The sequence below is a fragment of the Cucurbita pepo genome, chromosome LG11, assembly GCF_002806865.2.
Source record: "Cucurbita pepo subsp. pepo cultivar mu-cu-16 chromosome LG11, ASM280686v2, whole genome shotgun sequence".
Lineage (NCBI taxonomy): Eukaryota > Viridiplantae > Streptophyta > Magnoliopsida > Cucurbitales > Cucurbitaceae > Cucurbita > Cucurbita pepo.
The window spans coordinates 8,594,195-8,606,043 of NC_036648.1; the positions used below are offsets into that span (position 1 = coordinate 8,594,195).

Sequence of the window (11,849 nt, forward strand, 5' to 3'; positions counted from 1 at the left end):
TTTTTTTTTTTTTTTTTTTTTGAAGGAAGATAGAGGAAGGAGAGGGAGGAGGTTATAAATTGAGGGAGGGGAGAGCGGCGGAAAATTAGGGTTCGGCCTCACACTCCGCCATGAATGAGGCTCCGTTGTTGCAGAGCGATTGGAGGAGATCCTTCTTTTCCTCGCTGTGTATCGCCGGCAGCCGGCGATTTCCCCTCCGAACCCTCTTTCTCTCTCTCTCTCTCTTTGTGTGCGTTTGTATATTTATATGTATATATATATGTATGTATGTCTATCTCTCTTTCTCTCTCTCTCTCTCTAAACGTCCGGCCCTTCAGTGAACTGTGGTGCCGGAATTCTCCCCTAAAATGGCTATGATGATGGTTTTGAACTTGGGAGTGTGAGGATTTTAGGGCAATGGCCAAGGAGGTTCGATTCATCGGCATGGTGATCCGGCTTGTCTGCTAGGCTTCGCCGCCATGGTAGGCCTCCTCTGCTTTGCCCCATTTCCAGATCTGAGCCGCCTCTCCTTTATTCATCCCTTTCAGGCACCGATTTTGTGGCTCTGTATTTTGATTACACTTTTTTATCCCTAGGAAGAGTTCCCCAAAAAGTACTTCATCATGTAGGAAAATTTAGACGTTTACAGGATCATCAGAGTCCGCCATTAGTAGATATGCGAGGGAGGATGTTGTTATGAATTGAGGCCCATGAACAATTTTCTTTTGGAAGGTCTTTTTAAAACTCGATAACGATTCGTATCCATGGCCGCTGAGAATCAATCAAATCAATCCCAAAAAATGAAACAAACAAATCCCGATCACAAGAAGAAAAGGGAAAAGCAGCAATACCAATTCTTACCTCTTCCAGAGAATTCAAAAGAAAAAGCAGAAAGCGACAAAGCAGGCGGCGATGAAAGAGCCTGATCATTGCTGTATGCTTATCCACAACTCTATCGCAGTCCACGGCAATGGAAGTGAAATGAATCCATGGAAATCGTCAAATCAAATGGCGGAGGTAACGGAATGCAGGAACTCAGGATTCAAGAGAGGTAAAACTGCTAATGGAGGAATTTCCAAACCCTAATTCTAAAATCTGGTCCGTTTAGTGAGGTTATGAACCTTTTTAGTTGATGTGAATTTGATTCGATTGAGATCGATTGCTCGATTTAATCGAAATTTTAGGTAATTTTAGGTCTGAGCACCGATGAACACAAATAATGTCATATCGGTTTATAAAATTTCTGTACAAAGGAGATTTAAGAGTTCTGTAGTGATGAATGCCGGTAATGGTCTCCGGAGAGAAAACGATAACACCGTAAGATTAGTCGAACTTCAGAGATTTGGCAATTGCTAACCTCAGAGATTGTTTGCAATTTCATCATGCCGAAAAATTATTATGTTTCTTCGGCCTTGGACATAATCGACAGCCGGCTACTCTTTACCTTGAAATCAACTCGGCGTCGTTGCTGATGAGAAGAAGGCCGAATCAATGCCGCTAAAGCTCGCTTCACAAGATCGCCTTCAACGCCTCCAATTCTAACCAGAGAATTCGTCATTGCCGATCTACGAGCATTCAACCTACTTGGAGAGTACGCTGCGTGAGGCTGCGAAACAGTACCTTTATGGAGACTACACCGAAACGAGCCAGGGTGAGTTGTAGGAGAACACATACACGTCCTCTTCAAACTGCTCTGCCTCTGCACCACTCGATCCTTCCCACCGCAGCGAGAAGAAACAGACACGGATCTGTTCGGAGAAATCGCACGGTCTAGAGAAAAGCGCATGGACGACACGGAAACCGAAGGCGAACCGTGAAGCTTCACACGCGACGGGGAAGTCGTTCTGCAGAAGAAGGAAGCGGCCGATCTGGAGGAGAAACTGGAGGTCGACGGTGAGAGCGAGCGGAGAACTGCTGATTTGATCTTCGAGACGTTGCCGCCATTTTCGTCACAGTAGAGAGAGAAGGGGATGAATCTTGAGCTTCCAACTCCACTCTCTATTTATTGGGTTTCCTATCAAATTTATAGAGCGGCGTATTTTCTATCATACCCTTCATCTTTTGCACATTTACAAGTTTAAACTATAATATTAATTTAAATAAGTAGGAGGACTGAACAGCAAAAATAATATATAAATAAATAAATAAAATTTTATTTTGGTGGGAAAAGTTGCGAATGATGTCTATGTTTAACCCGACCAACCCTATGGCGGTTGGGTTAGTTGAACCGGCCTGTGGTTCAGGTATATGAGCTTTCGGCTTTTTTACCTTTTTTTCTTTTTTGTTCTTTTCTTTTCGGCTGTTTAAATCCAAAAATACCAATACGACAAAAAATGGTACCGTTTGGTCTGACAGCTGTCTTACTACCCATTTACTTGCCACGTAAGCTGTCAGAGCCGCTTTGGATTACACGTCCTTCTCACCCTATCCAGTATCTAATCCAATAGAACGTTTTCTTATTTAATGCCCAAATTGCCCTCTATTTATATTTAAAACGATTTAAATTTTATTTTCATGAAATGTTAATTTTAGTCGCTAATATAAACCTCCAAATAAAAGGAAAAATAAAAATAATCAAATTATCTTAAATTTTGGAGTTATATATCAACTTCGTAGGTATGTCTATGAGCTTTTACCTCGTCTGAGGCCCCCTTGTGATAGATGGAAAAAAAGAAAGATTTCCGCTTCATTCAACGATCTTTTTAAGATAATTCACTGTCCTCATTTTATAGATGCTGGAAAAGTCAAAGATAATGAAATTGAAGAACCACATTTCGACGAGCCACAAATTCTTAATTTGTTAGCTTCGACCTATCCTTGACTCATCGAATTTCGCAGACCAATCAAGACTATTACTAGATAAAAGTAAAGCAGGACAAAGATTGGCTCGATACACGAGGATTATCCTTATCCATGTCCTCATTTAGCTAACGTACAAAAATCTCTCTCCGCACCCTCCTTCATTTCCTGTTTAAATGAAAATTTCTCACCCCATTCAGAGCTTGTCACTAGCCTCGTGGCTTGGACCTGTCACACGCAGAATCGGGATTGGCTTGAGAGTCCCTGTTCTCATTTAGCTAATGGAGAAAAATCTCTCCCAAATCCCTCCTTCATTCTGTGTTTAAACGGAGATTTCTCACCCCATTCAAGACGGGTCTCTAGTCTCGTGGGTTAAATGAACAAAAGATTTAAAAGGGAAACAGAAGGCAACCATTAAATAAAATCACATGAAGTTCATCAAATAAGTGAAACTCTATCAGTTCTCATGCAACAAAATAATGTACATGGAAAGAAAAAGTACTCAAAGAGTGTCTAGTGTCATGCATATTGGACTGATACCTAGCTGCCCTTGTCTTGTTCTCCTGGATCTCTGGAAATAAACTGCTTAGTATAAACCCGATGTCGTCGCTCTCTAGCGTATATAATCCAGAAGATCAGGGACAGCATGACAGCACCCGACACCAGAACCAACCCGACATATATCCATTTCAAGTATAGTCGAAGCCCGGGACAATGATTCTTACTTATATCCGTAAACACTTGTCGAACGTACGTACAGTCTACGAGTTCGACCAAGAACGGTCCATAGTGATACAAACCATAGCTCACGTTTGCTGCAGCTGTCATTTGGTTGTATAAAGTTGGAGTCAACCGGCCAGTGTTGGTGCAAACGCCAGAGGATGATACTTGACAAGTGAACGTCGTCCAAACCTGCACGCAATAATTCGAGATATACGTCGAGATTTTCGAAGAAAAATGCATTGTACGTGCTTGTTTGAGCTAGTTATATCATGTATGATACTCGAATCGAGCTAGCTAGATATCATATATCATATATCATACTCGAATTGAGCTAGCTAGATATATGATACTCGACAGTAAAAGGCTGCATTGTACGTGCTTGTTCGAGCTAGCTATATCAGATATCTCTTACCTCAGGAGCTTTGCTCAGTTCTACTTCATTCACCGAGCAGTGTCGGTCCGTGAGATTGGAATGAAACGGACTGCAAAGAGGCGGCACCAACGGGCCGGATTGATTGTAATTCAGAGGAGGGGCGACATTTGCAGGGGGGTTGGCATTTGAGATTGTGTTGATCACTCCATTGACCAAACTTACAAGTTGGTAATTCACATTCTTGGTTCCGGACTGAATTTCTTTGGCAGTGGCGTTGTCGACGCAAGGAAGAATATCGTCTAACGCCGTGTGGGCGGTGGGATTCTGCAGCCAATCTTCCATTGCAACACATGTATCTCCGACCACGCTACGAGAAAAAGAAAAAGAAATCAATTCGGAGCTGATAGAGATGATATTCAATAAAACAAGAGCACTTCTTGAACAAGAGAGAGCCTGTTTCAAGCATCAAATTTGTAACAGCCCAAGCCCACCGCTAGTAGATATTGTACTCAGGAAGAGGTTTCCATACTCTTATAAAGAATGTTCCGTTCTCCTCCCCAACCAATGTGGGATCTCACAATCCACCCCCATCGGGGCCCAGCGTCCTCACTAGCACTCCGCCTTGTGTCCATCTCCCTTTGGTGCTCAGCCTCCTTGCTAGCACATTGCCCAATATTTGGCTCTGATACCATTTGTAATAGCTCAAGCTCATGGCTATCAAATATTGTCCTTTTTGGGCTTTCCCTCAACGTTTTTAAAACGCATCTGCTACGGAGAGGTTTCCACACCCTTATAAAGAATGTTTCGTTCTCCTCCCCAACCGATGTGGAGTCTCATAATCCACCCCCCTTCGAAGCCCAACGGAAAAGGTAAAAGAAAGAAAATCTACATATTATACGCAAAAGGTAGGCTAAAAGGAAATCTACATAAGAACTAAGAAAACAAAAGAAAGAGTTCTTAATGTAAAAGAAACAGATTCAGTCCAGATTTGAATAGTAGGAAAAAGAAAGAAAATGTACCTTATCCACCCATGAATCTTTGTAGTCCACAATATATGGGTGATTTAGTGTTGCAATCAAATTCATCTGAAATTGAGAAGATCACATGAATAAATATATATATAGTTACACATCAACTAATTATGTTAATTCCGACAAGAAAATACGCCAAGTTCATGCCGAGGATGAAAACGAGGTATCCATTTCTTTCGATTTCGAGCTAGCTAAGCACACTCGACTTGTCATTCACGACAACCCCCCAATCCAACAAGACATAATATCAAGAAGCTCCTAAGATGTTCAACATCCTCTATGTTAAACACTATAGTTTGAAAAATGAGCTTACTATCTAGGTGTTCAACTTGCCCCTTTAACCATTGTANACATATTGTCAAAGGACACAACAAGTAGTGAAGATGGGTCCTAAAAACAGGAACCCAAGTTCATATTTAGCCAGAATTCACAATCAAACTGACCCAAACCAAAGTTCATATTAGTTCTCATCAGTGTTTAAGCCTTTCGGTTCACAAAAAAGAAGAAAACAAGAATGAAAAGGACTACAAAGTCACTCTCTTACAACCACCAAATCAATCATAATGTTTAGTATGGTTGGGAGGGAGTCCGACGTTAGCTAATTAAGAGAAAGATCATGGGTTTATACGTAGGAATACGGTCTCGATTGGTATGGGGTATTTTGAGGAAACCAAAAGCAAAGCCATAGAGCTTATGCTCAAAGTGGACAATTTCATACCATTGTGAAGATCCGTGATTCTTAACATGATATTAGAGTTATGCTCTTAACTTAGTCATGTCAATAGAATCCTCAAATGTCCAACAAAGAAGGTGGGACCCTCAAAAGTGTAGTCAAAAGTGACTCTCAAGTGTCGAATAAAGGGTGTACTTCGTTCAAGGGCTCCAAAGAAGGAGTCGAACCTCGATTAAGGGGAGGCTGTTTGAGGGCTCCATAGGCCTCAAGGGAGACTCTATGGTCTACTTTGTTTGATCCCTTATAATTAAGGAATACATATCCATTGGGGAAACCAAAAGTAAATCCACGAGAGCTTATGCTCAAAGTAGACAATATCATACCAGCGTAGAGATTCGTGATTCCTAACCCAACTCATATACGACAACCCGAACACAGAGAAGAAGATTAGTACAGAGTCATTGCAACAAACAGAACCCAAAATTGAAATCAGGGAAAGAACTTACAGCCCAGTAATGTTGGCTGCTGATATTCCATCCACCCATATAGGGTTTAAAATCATCCAGCGGGTCTTTCCTCTGAGTCCTCTCTTCAGCCAAAATCAGAGACGAATTCCCAGCAGGGTTCTGCTCCGCAAGGCTTCTTCCAGCCCTCCATGGCTCCGAGACCTCAAAAACTTGAACCCCACCAGAGTTCTCTGAAGTTCATCAAAACCCAGAAAACAAAAACCTCAGATTACACAACAATGGAGTTCATTTTTTCTTTTTTTCTTCAAAAGGAAACAGATTAAGACATGAAAACATGAGTACCGAAGCTGGGAATGGCGCTGAGAGCAGAAATGACGAGTGAAGAACGGGAAAAGAGGAGAAGAGAGNCAACAAAGAAGGTGGGACCCTCAAAAGTGTAGTCAAAAGTGACTCTCAAGTGTCGAATAAAGGGTGTACTTCGTTCAAGGGCTCCAAAGAAGGAGTCGAACCTCGATTAAGGGGAGGCTGTTTGAGGGCTCCATAGGCCTCAAGGGAGACTCTATGGTCTACTTTGTTTGATCCCTTATAATTAAGGAATACATATCCATTGGGGAAACCAAAAGTAAATCCACGAGAGCTTATGCTCAAAGTAGACAATATCATACCAGCGTAGAGATTCGTGATTCCTAACCCAACTCATATACGACAACCCGAACACAGAGAAGAAGATTAGTACAGAGTCATTGCAACAAACAGAACCCAAAATTGAAATCAGGGAAAGAACTTACAGCCCAGTAATGTTGGCTGCTGATATTCCATCCACCCATATAGGGTTTAAAATCATCCAGCGGGTCTTTCCTCTGAGTCCTCTCTTCAGCCAAAATCAGAGACGAATTCCCAGCAGGGTTCTGCTCCGCAAGGCTTCTTCCAGCCCTCCATGGCTCCGAGACCTCAAAAACTTGAACCCCACCAGAGTTCTCTGAAGTTCATCAAAACCCAGAAAACAAAAACCTCAGATTACACAACAATGGAGTTCATTTTTTCTTTTTTTCTTCAAAAGGAAACAGATTAAGACATGAAAACATGAGTACCGAAGCTGGGAATGGCGCTGAGAGCAGAAATGACGAGTGAAGAACGGGAAAAGAGGAGAAGAGAGCAAAGAAGAAGGGATAACATAGCTGAGAGAAGGAGCTTCGCAGAATCTGAGCTGATTTTTCTCCCAATTTGGCTCTATAGGATCATATCGTTTGGAAATTGGAATGAACGGACGAATGTGAAGTGGGACCTTTCCATTATTCCTTGGACGTGTAAGAATAATAATAATAATAATAATAATAATAATAATCTATTTCTTGAAAATATTTTTAATTTCTTTTACTCGGGTGTCGTAATAGGAGCATAATTTAGCGATTAACGATTCATTTAATTTTTCTTTTAAGATCGTTCGTATAAATTTTCATGAACTAAATCACATTATAGTGAAGTAAATATTTGAACTTACCAGCTAAATCCAACAAAGATGTTTTTTCTAAGTACCAAGTTGGAGTCTTTGACTAAACTCAGTTCGTGGTTGACACTAATATTATTAATATAATATTTTAATGACATGTTGACTTTCGATCATAAATGTCAAACTTAACCGGTTGACTTTATGTATAGATACCGATTTCATTACTAAAAAGTAAACCTTGTGATAACGAAGATAAAAAAGATCTATATATGTTTTACGTTAATATATATATATATATATATATATATATATATATATATATATATATATATATATATATATATATATAATAGGAATAGAAATTTATTAGTATTTAATTGAATATTTAATTTCGACGTGTACAAAGACGGAGGACACGTCAGAAAAAAAAACACCGTTTGGGATGTCGGCAATAGGAAATATTCGTTGTTACGAAGAGAAACGGTCGGGGGTTTGAACGTGCTGGCATGTAATTAAAGGTGCCACGTGTATTTTTATATCGTTTTTTTTTCTCTCTCCTACACGACAATTCCAGCTAAGAAAAGCCGGTTGAAATTCGGGTAATTAATTAAGACATACGTTTCTCTAATCATTGGACAATGAGCAATAAATAAAATTGAAAAGAAAAGCCAAAATAAATTCATTATATATTTTATTGAAGTTAGATTTTTCGGTATTTAAAAATGATATGACGTGTTATAGTCAGAGATTTTTCGGTATTTCAACGAGAATTTTCCTCTTCCTATTTAGCTGATGGGAATAAATCTCTTCATATTTTCCGTTTAAACGAGAATTTTTCTTTGATCGGGGAGTGTCTATAGACTGAGTTAAATGGATATCTCTAATAATACATATTTTTTAATACAATAAAGAGCAGGAGAATTTAAACCTCTGTAAATATATTAATTATTATTGAGATAAATATTTTATATGGTTCAAACCTTATTCTAAAATTTAATGTCAACATTTTGTCATGAAAAATCAATAATTCTAAAGAATCAAATTAAATTATCCTTTATTTAATTAATAATGGTACAGATGGATTTATTTAATTTAATTGGTTCATCCCACTTATTCAATTTACATGACCATTATCATTAATAATTATAATAATAAATTATGAATTGACCAAAAAAACCAAAAAATTTTAATAGTGTTTTAAAAGTATATTTTAAAAATTTAATTAATATTCTTTCACTAAAAAAAATTCAAAAATATTCTTATTTAGGATTATTTTTAAAACGATAAAATTTTATAAATAGCATTAACATTTTTTACCTATTTAAAAAAATTCTTATCATATGAAGTATAAATCATTAAAACTACTTTTAAAAATTAATAATAATAATCTTTTTAAAAAAATTATTAAAGTTTTTTTTTAAATTTAAAATACTTTGAAGTTCAAAAAAAAATGAAATTTTTGAAAACTCCATTTTTCATTTTTTTTATTTTTTATTTTTTAAATTTTAAAAGTGGAGAGATATTTTTAAGATTTAACCTTAAATAAATAAATAATAAAATACATTTCCTAATTAATATATATAAAACAAAGAAAAATATGTCCCATTAAATGGATAGGAAACCACTTTAATATATATATATATATATTTTGTATTTTTAAATTTTGGGTTAAAATTTGAAAAGACGTAAATAAAAATAGTGATTATATGCATAATTTTGAAATTAAATATTATATTGATATAAAATAAAAAATTGTAAATATTGGAAACTAACCCACATGGACTCCAATAAGACCAAATCAAGGCAAACACAACCACTTAATAACTTGGCCCAAATTCCCACATCCAACTGTCATAAATTAAATAAATAAATGACACTATGACGGTCACGACCTCGTGTATTTATAGATGTGTATAATTAGAATTACAGTGTAACAGAACATGAAATCATAGATTTAGTAACAAACAAGAAATCAAAGATTATTCTTGATTCATAGTAACAAACAAGTAAATCAGGAGATTATCTTAGTATGTGCATATATGATCTCTTCATTGTAACAGGTCAAGTCTACCGCTACCAGATATTGTTCGTTTTGGTCCGTTACGTATCCCCGTCACTTCACGGTTTTAAAACACGTCTATTACAAAGAGGTTTCCATGCCCTTAAAAACAATGATTCGTTCTCCTCACCTATCGATGTCGAATCTCACAAATATGGTGAACCATTTCAGCTTTATTTATATGGGTGGGTAGTCGGTAAATCAATTGTGACACCTGAATTAGGTGTATAAATGAACCGATACCACATTTAAATAAGAGTAATCTTAAAGATAAGATATCTAAGAAAAAATTTAAAAGAATTGAAAGTTACTATCTACACCAACAATGTGCATGACTCAACCAAACATGTTAGTATAATATTACGACAATTCTGAATAGATACAAAAGGGACAAAATTGAAATAAAACTTAATTTGAAGGTCAAAATAGTAATTTAATAGATATTTTTATTTTTTATGCATTAATTAAGTCGAAGTATTTTAAAAAATGTACGGATTTGACCGGTCAAACCTTNGCTGATGGGAATAAATCTCTTCATATTTTCCGTTTAAACGAGAATTTTTCTTTGATCGGGGAGTGTCTATAGACTGAGTTAAATGGATATCTCTAATAATACATATTTTTTAATACAATAAAGAGCAGGAGAATTTAAACCTCTGTAAATATATTAATTATTATTGAGATAAATATTTTATATGGTTCAAACCTTATTCTAAAATTTAATGTCAACATTTTGTCATGAAAAATCAATAATTCTAAAGAATCAAATTAAATTATCCTTTATTTAATTAATAATGGTACAGATGGATTTATTTAATTTAATTGGTTCATCCCACTTATTCAATTTACATGACCATTATCATTAATAATTATAATAATAAATTATGAATTGACCAAAAAAACCAAAAAATTTTAATAGTGTTTTAAAAGTATATTTTAAAAATTTAATTAATATTCTTTCACTAAAAAAAATTCAAAAATATTCTTATTTAGGATTATTTTTAAAACGATAAAATTTTATAAATAGCATTAACATTTTTTACCTATTTAAAAAAATTCTTATCATATGAAGTATAAATCATTAAAACTACTTTTAAAAATTAATAATAATAATCTTTTTAAAAAAATTATTAAAGTTTTTTTTTAAATTTAAAATACTTTGAAGTTCAAAAAAAAATGAAATTTTTGAAAACTCCATTTTTCATTTTTTTTATTTTTTATTTTTTAAATTTTAAAAGTGGAGAGATATTTTTAAGATTTAACCTTAAATAAATAAATAATAAAATACATTTCCTAATTAATATATATAAAACAAAGAAAAATATGTCCCATTAAATGGATAGGAAACCACTTTAATATATATATATATATATTTTGTATTTTTAAATTTTGGGTTAAAATTTGAAAAGACGTAAATAAAAATAGTGATTATATGCATAATTTTGAAATTAAATATTATATTGATATAAAATAAAAAATTGTAAATATTGGAAACTAACCCACATGGACTCCAATAAGACCAAATCAAGGCAAACACAACCACTTAATAACTTGGCCCAAATTCCCACATCCAACTGTCATAAATTAAATAAATAAATGACACTATGACGGTCACGACCTCGTGTATTTATAGATGTGTATAATTAGAATTACAGTGTAACAGAACATGAAATCATAGATTTAGTAACAAACAAGAAATCAAAGATTATTCTTGATTCATAGTAACAAACAAGTAAATCAGGAGATTATCTTAGTATGTGCATATATGATCTCTTCATTGTAACAGGTCAAGTCTACCGCTACCAGATATTGTTCGTTTTGGTCCGTTACGTATCCCCGTCACTTCACGGTTTTAAAACACGTCTATTACAAAGAGGTTTCCATGCCCTTAAAAACAATGATTCGTTCTCCTCACCTATCGATGTCGAATCTCACAAATATGGTGAACCATTTCAGCTTTATTTATATGGGTGGGTAGTCGGTAAATCAATTGTGACACCTGAATTAGGTGTATAAATGAACCGATACCACATTTAAATAAGAGTAATCTTAAAGATAAGATATCTAAGAAAAAATTTAAAAGAATTGAAAGTTACTATCTACACCAACAATGTGCATGACTCAACCAAACATGTTAGTATAATATTACGACAATTCTGAATAGATACAAAAGGGACAAAATTGAAATAAAACTTAATTTGAAGGTCAAAATAGTAATTTAATAGATATTTTTATTTTTTATGCATTAATTAAGTCGAAGTATTTTAAAAAATGTACGGATTTGACCGGTCAAAC

At 35.2% G+C, this 11,849-nt stretch overlaps 4 protein-coding genes across 4 annotated transcripts; all 4 read right to left on the reverse strand.

Annotated features, from left to right (window-relative positions):
* Positions 1 to 1,101: 1,101 nt before the first annotated feature.
* Positions 1,102 to 1,981, reverse strand: LOC111804834 (the record flags this gene model as incomplete). The annotated part of the gene is made up of 1 exon (XM_023689631.1): positions 1,102 to 1,981. A coding segment is annotated over one exon (606 nt), but the record flags the coding sequence as incomplete, so codon positions are not given.
* A 1,185-nt stretch (positions 1,982 to 3,166) lies between these two features.
* Positions 3,167 to 4,276, reverse strand: LOC111804853. Its single transcript, XM_023689653.1, has 2 exons — positions 3,914 to 4,276; positions 3,167 to 3,690 (listed from the first exon to the last, which is right to left on the reverse strand). The coding sequence occupies exons 1-2, from the start codon at positions 4,214 to 4,216 to the stop codon at positions 3,319 to 3,321; spliced, it is 675 nt and encodes a 224-aa protein (XP_023545421.1). The 5' UTR covers positions 4,217 to 4,276; the 3' UTR covers positions 3,167 to 3,318.
* A 1,745-nt stretch (positions 4,277 to 6,021) lies between these two features.
* LOC111804835 lies at positions 6,022 to 6,745 on the reverse strand. Its single transcript, XM_023689632.1, has 3 exons — positions 6,737 to 6,745; positions 6,388 to 6,472; positions 6,022 to 6,275 (listed from the first exon to the last, which is right to left on the reverse strand). Exons 1-3 carry the CDS (start codon positions 6,743 to 6,745, stop codon positions 6,037 to 6,039), a joined length of 333 nt encoding a protein of 110 aa, XP_023545400.1. The 3' UTR covers positions 6,022 to 6,036.
* Positions 6,746 to 6,770: 25 nt separating this feature from the next.
* LOC111804854 lies at positions 6,771 to 7,312 on the reverse strand. Its single transcript, XM_023689655.1, has 2 exons — positions 7,137 to 7,312; positions 6,771 to 7,024 (listed from the first exon to the last, which is right to left on the reverse strand). The coding sequence occupies exons 1-2, from the start codon at positions 7,219 to 7,221 to the stop codon at positions 6,786 to 6,788; spliced, it is 324 nt and encodes a 107-aa protein (XP_023545423.1). The 5' UTR covers positions 7,222 to 7,312; the 3' UTR covers positions 6,771 to 6,785.
* Positions 7,313 to 11,849: the final 4,537 nt, after the last annotated feature.